This window comes from Eretmochelys imbricata, chromosome 5, assembly GCF_965152235.1.
Source record: "Eretmochelys imbricata isolate rEreImb1 chromosome 5, rEreImb1.hap1, whole genome shotgun sequence".
Classification (NCBI taxonomy): domain Eukaryota; kingdom Metazoa; phylum Chordata; order Testudines; family Cheloniidae; genus Eretmochelys; species Eretmochelys imbricata.
In genome coordinates this window covers 130,349,730-130,368,376 of record NC_135576.1, presented here as the reverse complement: position 1 = coordinate 130,368,376, position 18,647 = coordinate 130,349,730, and the positions used below count along the sequence as shown (strand labels likewise).

The following is an 18,647-nucleotide window of genomic DNA, read 5'->3' as shown; positions in this document are numbered from 1 at the left end:
TTAAAAACCACTTGCTCCTCGGGGAAAGCCGTGATCTATCAGCTGACACGGCCCCCATCGCTGAAGCGTCCGGCAACCGCGACGGAAGTTTGGCATCATCACACCCCTGTGAGGCAGGGCACTGCTCTTCTCCCCATGTTACAGATGGGGAACAGGGGCGCAGGCAGACTATGCAACTTTCCTAAAATCACACAGACATTGAACTTGCGTCTCCACATTTATCACAAGACCAGCATCCTTCCTCCCTAGGTGGTTGGGGCTCCCCTCCCATTGGGGCACTGGGAATAGCTTCTCTGAGGCTCCACTGGAAGGCTGTTCCGCGTGTCTTTAACACGATTTTATCGCCTTTTCTGCACTGAGGCCTCCATTTCCTTGTGGTTGCTTGCGAGAGCCCATGTTTTATACCCGTATAGCAGCGGTGGCCGCCCCGAGCCGGGCTCTTCCCGCGCCCAGGAGCCCAGCGGCCCCGCGCCGCCCGGGCACCGGCCCCGCCCCCCGCTCTCCGCTCTGTGACGCGGGGGGGGCACCGGAAGGGCCGAGTCTCGGGGCACCGCCTGGAGGAGACTCTCTAGCTGGCCCCGGTCTCCTCTCTATGGTGTGCGGAGCTGTCCCCGGAAGCGTCCCTGCCCTCTCCCGGCTGCTGCGGCGATGGCGGAGGTGGAGGGCCCGGAGGCGCGGGACGGGGAGCCCCAGGAGCCGGAGCCGGAGGACGGGGAGCCCCTGGAGCCGGGCGGCTACCTCCTGTACAGGTAGCGGTCCCCCTCCGGCCGGGTCGCCCCGCTGCCTTCCCCCGGAGATCGGAGCAGCTCCGCGGGGGCCCGGGCCGTCCCGGAGATCGGAGCAGCTCCGCGGGTCCCCGGGCCGCCCGCCAGGGCCGGGGGCCTCCCGCCGCAGCGCAGCGCGCCCAGCGGGACGGGGCAAGGGGCCCGCTGGGCCTGGCCGGCTCTCGGCGCTGGGAGTCAGGGGAGAGCGCTCAGCAGGGGCGGCCCAGCCGGGGAGAGACCCTAGGGGGAAGGGGAGAGCCTCAGGCGGGGAGGGAGGCACAGGGCGCTCCGCGGCTGGGCGCTGACGGCGCGCCGCAAGAGCCGTTCGCGGCGGCGGCTGCTGCCAACGCACCTGGCCGGGCGTCGGGGTTCGGGGTGGCCGGCCGAGCCACCCGCCTTGGCCCAAACGCTGAGCTGCGTTGAGAGCTCGGCCTTTGAGTTGGCGCAGCTTGTGGCCGAAAAAGTTTCTCTCTCTCTCACCCATAGAAGTTGGTCAATAGGCGGTATTACCTCACCCACCTTGTTCCTCCTATTACCTCACCCACCTTGTTCCTCCAAGATCAAGGAACATAGTCCTAGGCTAGAACATGACCCGCGGATATGGCTTACCCTGTGACTTATGTCTGTATCATGCAACTCTGTGGCAAAGATCATGACCACCATGAAGAATGGTACAACTGAATACATGTGTTTTTTTTTTCGGGGGTGGCTTGGGTCGTTTTTCCTAATAAAACACTGAAAAGAAAATGTAAATTTTACAGGCACAGAAAAGAATGGGCTGACATTGAACCAGTACCTCAAAATGACGGGCCAAATCCTGTGGTTCAGATCATCTATAGTGAAAAATGTAAGTTTAAAAAAAAAAAAAAAGATTTTAAGTATAATTAAACCTTGGTAAGGTGAAAACATCTGTGTAATATGTCAGTGGCACCACTGAAGCTAGAGTTTAGTTTTCAATAATATACGCTTTTGTGTTGGGTGTCACTGCTAGTAACTATATAAAAACATGTTTTAAGGTTCCTGTAGTCTTCTAGAAGTGAATTTTAAATGTTGAGAATTTAATATTAAAATGGTAAATACACCAGGTAAAATTACCATACACATTTGTTTTTTGAGAATTTATTTGTAAACCAACTTGAGCCTAGAACAAAGCTTAAGTATTTCACTTTGTCAAAATTACTGGGTATTATTGAAACTAAAAAAACTGAAGCATGGAAATGGCCTTAATACTGTCCCTGTTTTTAAAGGAACAATTCCATAAACTTGCATTTTTCTAGAGACTGGAGAATCTTGAGTTTCTCAAAGTTCCAAGGATAACGTTTGCCTGCTTTACAACCTTCACATCCTGGAGTGCCCACGCTTTTAAAAACAAAAACAAAACCCTCCTGTTTCTTTTCAGATTTTTAGAAATGATCTTTTAAAAATTATAGAATTAAGTCTGTTAAATAAATAAAGCAAGTATTAAAACTCCTTGGTAGACGGCCACATTCCAGGTAATGCAAGCAATTAGGATGGTGTGGCTAGGCCTAGAGAAAAATGCAATAATGGATGTCAAGATTGTAGAGAAATAGCATGACTCCTAGTGCTCTCATAACTATTTTGGACATTATCTAGATGATGTGTTGAAAGATGTTTTGGGAGTTTTCTAGTATGAGAAATGTAAAGCATCCCACCACAATGATTCTAGTAAACAGTGCTGTTGTATCAGTATGCAGACTGTTAGGCCCAAACACCTTCAAACAGGGTTTTAGGGAACAGTATTTTACACACACAAAGTAGCATCCATGGGTTGCCAGTCTTAAATCCTCTATTCGGGATTTCTTCTAGTTGTTTTGAGTAACACACTGTCATCTATCCAGTCAGAGATGTCTACGATTACTTTCGGGCTGTTCTGCAGCGGGATGAAAGGAGTGAAAGAGCTTTTCAGTTAACCGGGGATGCCATTGAACTGAATGCTGCAAATTACACAGTGTGGTAAGTAATGGTAATTAAAATTAGCTGATTAGATTACCTGGTTTCTCTTTCAACTATTCTGGCAGTGTATTATTCAAAATATGACTGGCCTTGCTTGCTTTCTGGGAGGCTGGGGATTATTGGAAAGCTGCAGCAGGCTCATAAATTAAGATTTTAATGCAGTATCGCTAATTTCTGGGAAATGCTATCTGATAGTCTAAACTTTCCAACAAGATTAGGCCTAGCCATTAAAAACCACCACTGATTAAGATGACATGACAAATCATATTGAAAGTGTCTCTCTGATGAGACACATTCCTAGTGAAAAGACTGGAACTATTTCCTGCTTGTTTCAAAGGAAGTTCTTATCATAGCTAAATATATTAGCTGCTAGTTTTTTTGTAGTAAATATTACTGAAGTAATTCTATAATCCCCTTTGCAATACCCGCCAGTTTAATTTTCAAGTAAATACTAAACTTGTAAGGCCTTCTGAATTCACAGAATTAGATTTCTCAACCAATAGGTACTGTCAAATACTTCCCTGTGTATTTTTCCTATTAATATGATTGCATTGATTTATACCAGTTATTTTCATATCAGGAAGACTATGTTCAGTGAAATTGCAACAGATGTGGGGTATACAAGTCTTCAGTAGAAACTTAAAGTTGCTAAGATCTTGGATAGCAATATGTTTGTAACCTTACCTATTTTGGTTACTACCAGCTACCCAATAATGAATATGTCTTCAGAATTAGTTGTGTTCTTAAAAATTGGTTTAATTCTTAAAGTATTTTTAACTGAATTTACTCCAGCTTTTTTTAAAAAAAAAAAACAACCTCCTAAATGGTGTGTGTGTTTTTTATTTTTCTTTAGGCATTTCCGGAGAGTCCTCCTGCATTCATTGAAAAAGGACCTACATGAGGAAATTAACTATATTACAGCTATCATTGAAGACCAGCCAAAGAATTACCAAGTCTGGTAAAAATCTTTTTGATTTCTAGAGACAAACTGTCTTACCTTTTACCACCTCAGAAATGGACATGGCTGCCAGTTCTAAAAGTGGGACGGTAAGGATTCACCCTTACTCCTTGGATGGAGCCAGTTTCAGAGGTGTTAAACAGGACTGCCCCCAGGCAGAGTTCTCCATAACTCTCTACTCCAATGCTAGGAGCACTGAGTAATGTAGTTAGGCATTTGAAAAGTTTTAAAACTACCAGACTTATTCTGACGCAACAAAAATAAAGAAAATATAACTGAAGAATTTTTAGCTTTCAGCAGCTCTTGGATGTTGCTTTTTTTGTTGTAGAAATCCTCCCAAATGAAATAATGGAGAGGGATGACTGTGTTCTCTAAAGACTCTGGCTATGAATTCTAACAGGGAGTGGATGTATCTGGTAGTAGTGTATACAGAAATATGTCTGCCAAAGATAAATTACATATCACAGCAGTTTCCAACCATGTAAAATAAATATACAAAAGTGTCTCATCTAAAAAGTGTCTCAGTTTTCCACTATCTGGAAGCCTGGAGAGAGAACCTACAGAACAGTTATGTTGCTGGTCTGCAGATCTTCCAGTCTAGGGCAGAGCCATTGTCAGCACGTTGCAGAACAAACCAGGGGACAAGCTGGCTGACCCTCCCAGAGGCTTTGAATGCTTCAGATATGCTGGCCTTCAGCTATTCTAGTCTCATGAGACTTCATCCAAGGTGAAAAGCACCAAACAGGGCAGGAGATTAGCAATATGTTTTATTCATGTTCATAGGGCCTTGAATTTAACTTGTAACTTTATTCTTAGTGGAAATTTTGGATTAGAACAAAAAATGTCAGGTTAGCCCCTAGATTTTATACTAGAGGCTCATTTGGGCAAAATCTGCAAAACTCTGTGGAAAAATACAATAGAAAGGGCTTCCAGCACTCAATACCTTCCTGGACAGAGTGATTACTAAAATGGATACTTTAATAGAGGAAATACAAGGAATCCACAGGCCTGAAGGGATTACTCTTTAGCTCACAAAAGACCAAACTGAGTTTTCTTCTTGGGTATTTCATACATTTGGGTGGGCTGGCCAACTGCTTTGAGAATTATTGATATGAACATGAGTGAAACCTATTGTGTTCAGGGAACTGAGGACACTTCTTATTGCTGTAGGATGAGTTTCTAAGGGCTGAGCCAGACCTATAGCCTTGGTTTTATTTATAGGGAGTATCTGTGATGTATTCCAGCTTTATACAGGGTGACCAAATTTTCAGTGTAGAACTGTGCAGATCTTCCCCAGAACCTAGGACTTTGTGGCACGGTAGAGTGCTTCCTGGACCTCTGTATCTTGACCAGCTTAGGGATATTTTGATTGAGGGCAAGTCTACGCTACAGTGCTATATATTCACACCCTTGAGTGATGTAAGTTATATCAACTTAGGCTGTAGCATAGACCTGCCCAAAGAGAGAGACTTTGTGGCGAGCCTTAGCCACAAAGGAAAGAAGAGGGAAAATACAGGTGAGGTGCCTTGGCCAGTGTTAAGACAAGGAACCCACTGCTCTTAGTTTTTTGTGCTTGCATCTTGGAAAATTAACCATGAGTCTTTGCATTGAGCTTTAATGCAAATGAATCAAACTTTGGGACTCCCCATAGGACTACTAACATGTGAGCACATGTTTGAGATCCTACACCACCTAGTAAGGTTGTCCAGGTTTAGTGATACTTTGATGTGAACCTCCTCAAGTAAGTGAAAGAAGATGCAGCTGAGCCTACTGAAAAGGAAACAGGTCATGTTTGTGGAGACGAGTTTCTGGTGCCTCCCTTTTCAGATGTGCTGTGGTCAAGGAGTTGTCTGGTATGACTAGAAGATGTTTCTCTGACTGAGGAGTGGCCTCTGGAAAAGAGCAAAGGTAATTAATGAATCCTGCTCCTCAGCCCAGGAAGACGTTGGGTGGAAGTGTCTGAGCTGACTGGAAAAAGAGCCAAGAATAGCTGGAGAGATGTATAAGGAAGACAGCTAGCCAGTCCCTTGGAAACAGGAGTTGAAACCCATGGTCGTTTTATTTGTCCACTCTTTTCCTGAGATTTTCTGGTAGTCTGCACATGCTGCTTCCCTCCATTTGAGTGGTGTGGGAAGGAGAAGCTTGTATGCTGCTCGAATAGCATATTTGTTATGGAGGAAGTCCATCTGCCCATTCTTTTTAGCCTCTGAAACTGACAGCTGACAAGGATTGGATAAATTAGGGTCTCACTGGCACCTCTGTCCTCAGATACAGAGGAGGACAGGTTGCAGGAGCAAGCAGAACGTTTGCAAGCTTTTGTGCTCTCATCTTTAGCTGGAGACAGACCAACAATATGAATGCCTGAGCAAGCAGCAAGAAACTAATTGGGTGTCACCTCTGCCAACCCTGACCCAAAGGGTAGTAAATGTTGCCATGAAGAGGCCTCTGAAATCTAAACGCTGGCTCCCAAGAAAAGGAAAAGCCATATTAGAGCTACAGAGTAATAGGAGTATCTGAAATGTTGTTCGCTGCCTGACAGAGGCCAAAGAATTGAACTGAAGAATTTATGCTGCAGATCGTTGCAAAGGTTCTGACTGGCTCTGCTTTCTGACATTTGAGAAACTTTGATTTGAAATTAGTACTTGTGTCCTTGCTCCAGTTTCCTAGAAATGAAGTGGTGGGACAAATAAGGCATTAATAGAATGTTTACAACACTTACTTTAGAAGTTGGGAGTGACTATGGGCAGGTTTTCATGTGTACTGGAACACACTGAATCTGAAAGCTTAGGAAGGCATTCTAAATTCAGTGACAAATGACAATGTAAAATAGATGGGGAAAATATTTTGAAAAAAATAAGTGATAGAGAACTTCAGTGTTCATAGGGGAAAAATTGTTAGGTTTTTAGGGGGGTTTCTATTCGAACGATGGGTCTAACCGTGAAAATCACTTGTTGGCGATCTGGCAAGTTTCTAAGTGTGATACTGTCTCAAGCATGACCCATCTTGTGTACTCAAACTCAGTTCTATTTAAATGATTATACCCTCATTCTGTTTGGCTTTTCTCACCCACTTCTCAAGCATGTCAAACATAGCAATGATCCTTCTTTAAGAGGTTATGTACTAATACATTTCTGGCATTTTCTTGTTGCAAGTTTATACTATAGCAATCCCTAGAAAAGCTAGGTGAAATGTTTCATGGTTCTTTTAAAAAGTACTACTCTGGTGATGGGTTGGTGTCTTGGTGTTTTTTGTTTGTCCTGATAAGTATTGTAATCAGGTGGTATTTTAATAAAGTCTAATGGTCAAACAAATATTGGAAGGAAAATTTTTTAAATTCTTGTACTTTATCTTTAGGCACCACAGACGGGTGTTGGTAGAGTGGCTGAAGGATCCATCTCAAGAGCTTGAGTTTATAGCTGAAATTCTTAACCAGGATGCCAAAAATTACCATGCTTGGCAGCACAGACAGTGGGTTATTCAGGTATTGTATCCAGGTCTGCTGCTTTCTCTGTAAGGAGAATCCTCCCAAAATTGTAGAGGTTTGTTTCTTAAATGGAACTTTACACATTGACTTGTGTAGATGGAGTGAAAACAATTAAGTGGGTGTGAACTCAGAATTAACCAGTTCAAAATTTGCCTTTGTGCCTTTTGTTACAGGAAGCTCTAGTAGCACCCTCTATATCAGCGTTTCTCAAATGCGGCCACCAGCTGGGCCACAGCCTCCTGGGCTGTGATTGGGGGGATGGGGTAAAAGCAGTGGCCCCTCCCCCTACGTGTTGCTCCTGGATGCACCACCGTGGTGTTGTCTGCTGCCCCTCTGGACACAGCTGGGGCACAAAGCTGGAGGAGCAGGCAGCCAGTGAGTTTCCCAGCTTCCCTGGGGCGGTGGAGCAGCAGGCTGTGGTCACACAGCTTCAGGCTCCATCCCCATCTCCCAGCCACGAGGCTTCGGGCTCTGGCTATGAGGCTTCGGGCTCTGGCCCCCCATTGTCTCCCCCTGGACTGCCCCCAATTGCCCCGGCTCCTACTGCCTGTCCTGCCCCCAGGGCTGGCTCCAGGCACCAGTGTTCCAAGCAAATGCTTGGGGCAGCAGTCAGAAAGGGCAGAAGAGTTTCCATGGCAGTGGCAATTCGGCGGCAGCTTCTCCATTCCTCCAGCCGCGGCGGCAATTTGGCAGCAGCTTCTCTCTTTCCTGCTGGCCGTGGCAGCAATTCAGCGGCGACTTGGTAGCTAGCAATAAATAAATTACAATGATCTGAATCTGTATAGGTGCATATTTATTTGTTTTTCCTAAAGCTAGCTAAGTATTTTAGGAAAAAGTGTGAGAGTGACCACCAGCAAGAGTTCATGGCTTCACTTTGAGGCCACCAAAAAGTTTGTCCTGAGAACCCCTTCTATATAATGAGGGTTGCCTAACACTTGCCATTATACCTCCTGTTCTTCCCCAAAATTAACTAATTTCACAATTTACTACATTGATTTCTTCAACTAGGTCTAATCTTGGGGTCCAGTGTGAGAGAAGTTAGGTTGGAATTCTTCAAATGAAGAAGGAAGTAACTAGAATTTGTTAAAACGTGTTTAAATGTGAGGTTTTTTATTTTGTTTTTTTCTTCTCACCATTGTAGGAGTTCAAACTGTGGGATAATGAACTGGAGTATGTAGACCAGCTTCTGAAAGAGGATGTGAGAAACAACTCTGTCTGGAACCAAAGATACTTTGTAATTTCCAACACCACAGGCTACAACGATCCTGCTGTTCTAGAGAGAGAAGTCCAGTTAGTAATGCTGTGCACAATTACATTTGGTGTCCTCCATTTCTCATAGGCAAAAGAAGTGAGGCATGCTCTTGAATGCTTCAGAGGCTTCAGCTCCCCTTGACCTTTCCCTGGGTACAGAATAAAAGCTACACTGCTGGCATTGGTAGAAGATTTTGAACAATAATCAGGAGATCAAACATCCATGCTCATGTTAGATCTATCAGATGCCTTTTGATACCATTGATAATGAGGTGATGACTTGTCTGCAAGCTACGTTTGAGTTTTGTTTGTTTGCTCTTGAGTAGCTCTCTTACTTGCTGAGCATTCTGAAAGGTTGATAGTGGGTAACTTCTTTTCCTCCCCCAGAGCACTTATGAAGGGTTCTATCTTGTGTCCCCTCTTGTTGAATGTATATCTGGATCTATTGGGAGGGTTAGTGTAGAGATATGGATTGCAGTATCCTAAGTATGTGGATGACACTCAGCTTTGCCTCCATTTCCTCTGACTAGAGTAAAGCGGTCAATGGATGCACCTAGTGCTTGGTTGAGATTGGGGCATGAATGAGAACTAGGTGGCTAAGGCTCAGGCGAGGTGAGGTTGGTCATGAGAAAAAAGCAGAAAAATGGATGGTGATATCTGTCCTTTTGGGTTTTGTTTGTTCAAGTTTGCAACTCAGGGGACTTATTAGATTCTCAGCTGCCACTGGCTGATCAGAGATCAGCAATAGCCAGGATGGCTTTTGAGGGAGTCCAACAGGTAGAACCTGTTTCTTGATGCAGACCTTACTACTGCTTTCCATGCTTTTGTCACCTCCAGGTTACCTTACTGCCGGGCAGTTTATATGGAACTATGTATTGGAACTATGTATTGAACCCATCTGGAAACAGAAGTTGGTACAATATTTGGCAGCCTGCTAGTTTAAGCTAAATATCCTGCTGCGAGCATATTCTGACAGTACTCCATGATCTGCGCTGGCTGCCTATTGATTTCTGGGTAGAATTTAAGGTTTTGGTACTGACCTATAAAGCACATTATTAGCTAGGGCCCCATCTCCTTGAGAAAACACATCTCTCTCCATGCAGTACTGCCGTGAGATTGATCAGCATGGATGCTTGGGGCTGGAGCCCCCAGTATAAAGCAGTGAGTTTCTGGATATGAGGGCCCCCCAACTTTGGAATCTCTTCAGAAATAGCCCTGGTGTAACTGAGGGCCTGCTTTGGTTTTCAGAAATGCTTATTACTGAAGATGATGCAAGAAGGAAAGCAACAGCTTGACTTTCAGATCCCAAGGGAGAAGACTGGGCTAACAGTTATTTAAAAAAAAAAAAAAAAAGTTCTTTCTGCCTAAACTAAGCACATTACAATAAGGAAATATTTTGGATAAAAATCTGGGTGTTTTTAAAAACAAAAAGATCCCAGATTTTTATTTTAAATAGGTTTATTTTTTAAAAGAAAAAATATTTGAAATTGACATCCTACACTAAGGTCTAGACTTAGTATAATCTATTAAAATCATTTACATCGATTAAACAAAAAATTCAAGTAGAATGTTTGCTGCTGAAGTTTTAAAGAAAGTCAGACCACTGAACTGAGAGAAGTCGCTGACTGAGCACCTGAAACCGGCGTTTGAGGCCTAAAGCAGCCTTTGGTAGAAATAGCTACTTCTGCAAGTGCACAGGGAATATTGTCTCTTCACTTTTTTCAACTAGTTCAGCTCAATGACTAGCTCATTTAGAAAAGCGACTGGGCGTTGAAAAAGCAGGAAAGCTCTTCTGGTCTATGAACAAAAACTAGGGGTGAGAGGAGGAGATGTACTAGTTCTAAAATCTTGAAGGACAGGTTGACCAGAAACAATCAGTTCGATTGACTAACTATAGAGAATACTTCCTTTGGTTAATAAATTAGTTCATTTTTAAATACAAAACAAGTTTTGATAAACTTAACTTTTTTATTATGTATCTAGCACATTTAAAGTAATTATATTTAATTAGTGGAAAAACAATTCTAAAAGAATTCCTACTGCCATCCAAATAGAGCTTGACACACACCATGAGTAAAAAATTAGTAGATAAGAAGTTAGTCGTTCACCATGTTCTAACATAAAAAAATAAAAATTACCCATATGAATAAATGTATGTTAAGTTGTGTAATTAAGTGTGTATAGATAGTGTATCCTCCTGGTTAGCAAAAACAAATATCAAATCTAGTGCAAAGGCTATAGTTAGCTGCAAATCCAATATTTTTTAATGGTTACTAACCAATGAGAATCAACCCCTCTTTAAGGAAATAAGTAAAAAGTACAAATGCAAAACAAAATTAAAATGAAGGTTTCCTTCTTTCTGATTTAATTCATAATTAAAATTGGTGATAGAAATAATGTTGATTTCAATCCGTTCACTCTGCGTGGAATGACCCAGTGCCTCTTCAGAGCACATCCTAAGCCCTTGAAGCAGTCCAACTGGGTGTTCATCAAGAGGGTTGAAAGACTTTAAATGAAAGCAATAAGAAAAAAACATTCATTTTTGTTTTCTCACAGATACCTCTTTCTTGAATGTTACTGAATCTGTACCACTTCTATGCCTGTGAGACTAGGCATTTCCAGATTAATTCTCCAGAGCTAGGGATTGGACACCTTAGATTTATTTGTGAAGGATGACCCTGTGTTCAGAACTCAAATTGACATAAATTTAATCTGACTCCTACTCCAGAACCAGATTTGAAGGGTTAATCTTTCTAGATTTCAGCATAGACCTTAGCCTACCCGCTGTTGCCAAGATTTCTTATGGCGGTGGTAAGCTCTGTTCCTCTGCTAGTGACTGTAAAAAGGCTGCTCCAGAAGGGCGAGAAGGTTCAAATATTTTGAGATTGAAAACTGGTTGCAAAACTGCTCATTGCTCTCACCCGTTTCTGGAAATGAGTCTCAGTGCTTGGGGATTTAGTGGAGGGAGAGGAACGTGAAGGCTTTTTTGGTAGAGCTGGAAACATGACATTTTCTTTAATACTCTGCTTGGTGGATGACCCTCCTGACCGTGCGCTTGAAGAAGCTGCTTCTCTGCTCCTTCTCTTCACTTTAACTCTGCCACTGAACTAGGAAGGAACAGCCCATGTCCTCATTGGCACCGGTGCTATATGCCTCCAGTGAGTTTGCACAGGTGCAACTGATTGACCTTGTAAGTGGAGTTTTGCAAACAGTGCTGTGGATGCGCACAAAGAAATGGAATCCAGCATCTGTGGATTCTGCAGTCCTAGCATGTGCCCCTCTTCAACATACCATCAAGTTGCATATTCTGTTATAGGTTTATTATGTCATACTGTGTGGGAGAGTTACCCTCTCCTGAAATAAACTACAAAATAATTGTAGGAATTCATATATTGTAAATTGAAGGTAAGTGCCTCCGGGCACATAACCGCTATCCTGCAGTGGCTTGTCCTGTCATGACAACTGCAGTTAAGTTGCATGGCAGTTGTATTTTATGCCACCATCTGAGATGATCAGCAAAATGTCTGCTTTAGTCTGTATTTTAAAAAGCTTATGCAGAGGAGGGCTGAGACCAGTGAGATGGGGAGGAGGCTGCAAAGGAGATCTGAGTCTGGGTAAAGAAAACATGTTTCTCTTTTTGGCTCGTTGACCTCTGACAGAAGTGTAACCCGTGTTTTCCCTCACAGGTACACTCTAGAAATGATCAAGACAGTGCCACATAATGAAAGTGCATGGAACTATCTAAAAGGGTGAGACTTGTATTTCATATCTGTGGGGTGAGGGCTTCTGGTAAGGGGGATTGTTGCAGGTTGGTGTTACTTGCAGGCCATTTCACATTGAATGTTTCATGCCTAGACGTGTTTACAGCTCTGAGGGAACAACTGAAAAGCAATGATCCAGATAAGCCTGAGGTTATACCCACTTTAAGGGCTAATATAGTAACCTAATCTCCTGGCCCACTTTCCGTATAATTACTGATTGGGAGCTTTGGCAGGGGATCATCAATACTGGTCACATTTGAAAATGCACAGCAGGTTGCTTCTATTTACTGGATCAAAAAAAAAAGTCTTAAGTATTTAAAATACCATATACATTATTTTTATTCATGGAGTCCTGACAGTGTGCTAGCCCCTCTGCAAAACACAAGATGGTGCTTTGTACAGAAATGAAAAGTCTTTGATAGTACAGAACTCGGGAAGAGAAATGAAAGCCCCATTAGTTCATTGACTGGAGTCAAGATGCAGTAAAGAGAAAAGGACTTTCCCCTGACCTTGAAGGGTTAAGAGTTCTGCATTATATAGTGCCACCCTGCTCCTATCATCTCTCTCACACACTTTCCACCTCTCCTTCCTAGCTGTGCTGAAACATTCAGTTTAAGAAACTGAGTTCAGAGTCCCAACAACTTAAAATATTTTCATAGTAGTAGAGGAAAGCAGTTTATAACCTTTTTGCTTGATCTTGCTCATCTCGCTATGAGCCATACTTAATAATGGAAGGATATGTGGCATAAAACCACCAAAAGTTGACTTTAAAAAAAGGGGGGGGGGGAATAAATGTATTAGGCTACACCAGCTATGCATTAGGAGGTTGTTGGTTAAATGCACCCTGCCTCATGTCTCACTGTGCACTTGAGATGTTCATCAATAGCTTACTACAGCAGTGGTTTTCAACTTGTGGGCTCCGGGGGTCTGCAGACTGCCTAAGATTTCCAAAGGGGTCTGCATCTCTATTCTAGGAGTCTGCAAATGAAAAAAGGTTGAAAACCACTGCTACAGCAATGCTGACTTGTTGCTATATTGAACTACATCTATTACCCTCTGCCTCTTTTATATTTATAGCTCCTGTTAGATTAAAATCTTCAGATCAATCTATCAAAGCCAAAACTTGCTTAATTCTTTGTCAAAGCTGCCAGCAGTACTTACTAATCTCTGTTTTAGGATTCTGCAGGATCATGGTCTTTCCAAATATCAAAATCTATTAGAGCAACTGCTGGATTTACAGCCAAGCCACAGTTCTCCCTATCTGATTGCCTTCCTTGTGGATATATATGAAGACATGCTAGAAAACCAGTGTGAGGACAAGGAAGAAACACTAAACAAAGCATTAGAGGTGAGTTGAGAACTCACTTTCTCTACCTCAGGGAGTTTGTCTATCTGAATCTGTTGCCACACAGAGCAAAGACTGGATTATTTTAATGGAAAAGCTCTCTTGTAAAATAGAGTTGTACATTAATTGCACAGTTATTGGAGATGACGGCATTAAGTAGTTGTTTCCGTTACTGTGCACTGTGGTTAATAAATTGTTAGTGTGCACTATCCATCTACTACTTCTCATTATACTGAAGAGAAATCCTCTGAGCCACTCAGAAGTTCAGGGATGTTGATGAGTTGTTTTTTCCCTGCACTCAGAAGGCATTTGACTTCCATTAGCAGTGTCCTGTTCTTAATAATCGTACAGTATGTGAATCCTTGGCCTCTTAGTGTCAATCAGTCTGTATGCAAGAATTTCCATAGTAGCTTGCCAACAACAGAGGCCACCTCTGCTTCACTTGACAGAAGCAAAAAGCAGAAAGATCCCAAACATTACACACAAGAAAAGGAGGAAATGCCAATAAGTAAAGAAAATAAATGAGCTTTCAAATTGCTGAAAGAACAGATTTTTTTGTTTTTTAAAAACACCTTTGTGTAAGTTCCTAACATGCTCTTACTTCCCTCTAACTAGTTTAGCAGAGGGCTCTTGTCCTCAAAATAACTGATATGTATAGGGAGAATCCTTTAGCTTCGTGGTCCACAAGACTGGTAGAGCAGAACTCAACATGGTTCTTAAAGAGCTTTTTTAAAACCTCTGAGGGTAACAGTAATGGAATTTAGCATGAGGTAGATTGAGGGACCTGTCGTGCATGAATTTATCCGGTTCTTTTTTGAACCGTTATAGTCTTGGCCTTCACAGCATCCTCTGGCAATGAGTTCCAAAGGTTGACTGTGCATTGTGTGAAGAAATCCTTCCTTTTATTGGTTTTAAACTTGCTGCCTATTTTCATTTGGTGACCGCTTGTTCTTCATAGAATCATAGAATAGAATCATAGAATATCAGGGTTGGAAGGGACCTCAGTAGGTCATCTAGTCCAACCCCCTGCTCAAAGCAGGGCCAATCCCCAATTTTTGGCCCAGATCCCTAAATGGCCCCCTCAATGATTGAACTCACAACAACTCTGGGTTTAGCAGGCCAATGTTCAAACCACTGAGCTATCCCTCCCCCCCCTTGTTCTTGTGTTAGGAGGAGGAGTAAATAACACTTCCTTATTTACTTTCTCCACACCAGTCATGATTTTATAGACCTCTGTCATATCCCCCCTTAGTAGTCTCTTTTCCAAGTTGAAAAGTCCCAGTCTTATTACTCTCTCCTCATATGGAAGCTGTTCCATACCCCTAATCCTTTTTGTTGCCCTTTTCTAAGCCTTTTTCCAATTCTAATGTACTTTTTTTGAGATGGGGCAACCAGATCTGCATGTAGTATTCAAGATGTGGGCATACCATAGCTTTATACCATTCATCCTTCACAGTCCACCAGCACCAAAATTTGCCTTGTTGCCTTAAAATTTCATGCCTCTTAAGTGTCAGCACTGTTCTGCTAAGCATTGGTTCTTTAATATACGTGGGGCTTGAAGTTGGTGGTACCGAGCTCTGGCTCATCAAACAAGACGCAGTGTTCTGCTTAACAAAAAGAACTGAATGGAACATTTGAAGGGCAATATTTATACCCAGGGGATGGAGCAAAATATCCAGATATCCTGTAAGGTGGTCAGGGGAAGATTTAACCTAGGACTGGAGAGTCACAGGAGACAAACTTCTGTTTGGCATCCAGGGGCAGGACTAATGCAGGGGCTTTAGGGGCTGCAGCCCAGGGCCTCGGGCTAAGGGGGGCCCCGCAGGCCAGGTGCAGCCCGCTGCTTTTCATCTGGCCCCTGAACCTTGCGCGCTTCCCCCGTGCCCCCGGTGAGGCTGGAGCCACGAGCACCGGGTCACCGGCATGCCGCTGCGGCCCCTAGGCGATGGGTGTTCAAGGAATCTCTGCGCACTGCCCCCAGGGCCGGCTGTGCAGCTCCCATTGGCTGGGAGCTGTGGGGGCAGCGCCTGCAGGCACTGCACAGAGCAGCCTGGCCCCTCCATCTAGGGGCTGGACATGCTGGGGAGCAGAGCAGAGAAGATCCTGCCTTAGCTCCGCTGCACCGCTGACCAGGAGCCGCCCAAGGTAAGCGCCTCCGGGCTGGAGCCTGCACCCCAACACCCCACACCCAAACTCCCACCCAGAGCCTGCACCCCGAACCCCCTGTCCCATCTCTGGCCCCACCCCCCAGCTAAAGCTGCACCCCCTCTCACACCCCAAACCCCTGCCCCAGCTCTGAGGCCCTTCCTGTACTCCAAACCCCCAGGCACCCCACAAAATCTAATAGCCCCGGGCCCACAGGAGAGTTAATCCGGCCCTGTTGGCATAAACTATAGAGATAATTGATTTGCTTTTAGGAAGATGCATTTACCAGAAGTCTGGATACTAGTGCAAAACTTGTGCATGAAAAACCATGCTTTGCTTGCTGAAGAGAAGGCCGTGCTTAATGTGTGTTTTTTAAGGACTGTTAAGCTTTTGGTTTAATATATGACAACTTTGTAATTTTTCCTTCTTAGTTATGTGACATTCTGGCTAATGAAAAAGACACAATCCGAAAGGAATACTGGAAGTATATTGGAAGGTCCCTTCAGAACAAGCACAGCACAGGCACTGAACGAGACTTGCGGACAGATCAGCAGCAGTAACTGCAAGTGGCAGAAGATGGTGTCAAGCTCTAAGATACTTATAAAGGAACTCCAAGTCGAGGGGCACAAGCCAGCAGTATAAGCTTAGATGTACTATTCCCCTCTGCCTGAGTGTGATGTAACTTTATGTGCACTGCACAGGTGTTGCTTTTAACAGGAACCAAGTGCGAAGTGTTCAATATAACACAATCCCCTTGGGTCACTGCTGCTACTGACAATAGCTATAGGTAGATCCAAAATGAATTTAAGACTTAATTACTTGAAGTATGCCAAAATAAAGGACTTATTTCTTAATAGGAAATACATAATGCTCTGCTATTTAAGGCACTGAATCAATTTCTCACACTCTAGCCTAATCCACTCCACGCCCCCCCCCTTTTCCTAATGCAGTACTTATAAGATTCATTGCAGATCACTTGTATGTAATGGTTATAAAGCAACTTAATTTTAGTTACTTTAAGCAGGGAATGTAATTGTTGCCATAGGCCAGAACAGCTCTGCAGCAGCAACAAAACTGCTATTATTGTACCCAACTAATGCCAACAACCTGGTTTTGTAATAAAAGCGTAGATATATTTCAAGTGGTTGTATGTGTTTTAGCACGTTTCTCTCTTCTTTTCACAATGTCTTGTAGCACCAAGACAATGCTTCCTGTCATTAACATCTCTTACCATAAATTAAAAGATGTGCCTCAGACAGGTACACGCTCCAGCACACACATGCTTTCTAGTATTGGGATAGCCGTGTTAGTCTGTCCACAAAAGCAACCAGGAGGCTGGTGGCACCTTAAAGACTAACATTTATTTGGGCATAAGCTTTCGTGGGTAAAAAAAACCCCACTTCTTCAGATGCATCTGTAATTTTCACTCCAGGCATCTGAAGAAGTGGGTTTTTTACCCACGAAAGCTTATGCCCAAATAAATCTGTTAGTCTTTAAGGTGCTTTTTAGGTGTCAGTCCCTGGGTTAGGAGTTTTAAACTCCCATATTGCTTTAATGCATCTTGTGCCTTGGAGCATTCTGATCCAGACAGCAGTGGGGAGCTTTCATCATACTTGACGTAAAGAGCAGCCTTGAGTTATTTGTATGGGACAGCAACAGTGGTGAGTACCTTGAACTCAGAGAGCCAACCTCTCAGTGGAACATCCAGACCCATCTTCATTTCAAAATGTCTGGGGTTTTTTCCTCCAGCTTCACCCAACCTCAGCTTTGTGGCAAATGGAGAAGCAATTTTGCATCAGATAGATCAAAACAAGTGTAGTCAACATAGTGTAGCTCTTACCTTAACTAGATCTGGATGGGCTGAAGAAATGTTCTTGTTGGTGGCCTTCCTGCAGAAAAATACCCAGACCTGTTTGTCCTTTACCCTTCCTCCACACTTACGATTCAGCCCTACAAAACAACCATTCCCCTACCAGCTGAAAAAATACAATGCAACTGAAGTGCAGAACAGCTAAAGATTTGTGTAGTAGTTTAGAGGAATCTAAAATCTGTCTTACCTTTCAATAATTGTTCTGTTGTTTGCAATAGTAAAACAATGGAGTTAACACCAGATGTATATCAGATGGAGGCCTTGTGTGCCATGAAATCAGTGAAACCCCTACTGTACTTTACAGATAGGCACAAGTATCCAAATAACTATTGGTATTTCTCCTATAACTTAAACAATTTTTAGCATGCAAGACAAAATTTGTTCTATGATTTTATTAAATTTATAGTCTCCAAATTTGAGAGCTTTTTAGGGGGCAATAAACTTGTATTTAAATTTTATTTTAATAAATGCTTTTTAATGTATTTTTCCCCTCTGTTGAAAAATAAGTTTAATAGGAATCTGAGAGGGTCCCTGAAATCAAATTTATTCTGAAAAACTACAGTATCATCAGAGAGACTTTATATGCAAGTATTTCCATTGAGCTTGATGTTCCATCACAGATTTAAAACTTTTACCTTCTACTGGCAGTTAAACAATTTCCAACCATAATTAAACTACAGAATAAATGCGGAAAATTACCAGGACATGAGTAAGTCCAGGCTCTTCAAGGCAAGTCATGTATTTGTCTCTATCAATTCAGGAAAACAAATACTTGTGTACACATACATGAGCTATTGTCTAATGCAATCCTTGGCTGTATGAACAGCTGCATAGCACATGTGAGCACAGAAGTGATATTATTTCTGTATGGTACTGATGAGCACTCTCCCGGACTATTGTGTCCAGTTTTGAGGTTTACACTTCACAGGGTGTGTTGAAAAACTGGAGGGAGTTCAGAAAAGAGATACAAGAATGATTAAAGGTCTGGAAAACTTGCCTTAAGCTAAATAGACTGAACTGCCTATCAAGGAGAAGCTAAGAGGTGACTGGATCAGCCAAGAACACTATCCATACAGAGTGCTCCTATGTGGCCTG

The 18,647-nt window shown here is 43.0% G+C and overlaps 1 protein-coding gene across 1 annotated transcript; it reads left to right on the top strand.

Annotated features, from left to right (window-relative positions):
- The first annotated feature begins 607 nt into the window (after nt 1-607).
- FNTA (farnesyltransferase, CAAX box, subunit alpha) lies at nt 608-16,823 on the top strand. Its single transcript, XM_077817922.1, has 9 exons — nt 608-749; nt 1,526-1,611; nt 2,624-2,738; nt 3,592-3,696; nt 7,051-7,177; nt 8,322-8,470; nt 12,118-12,180; nt 13,369-13,540; nt 16,114-16,823. The coding sequence occupies exons 1-9, from the start codon at nt 649-651 to the stop codon at nt 16,240-16,242; spliced, it is 1,047 nt and encodes a 348-aa protein (XP_077674048.1). The 5' UTR covers nt 608-648; the 3' UTR covers nt 16,243-16,823.
- The last annotated feature ends 1,824 nt before the right edge of the window (nt 16,824-18,647 follow it).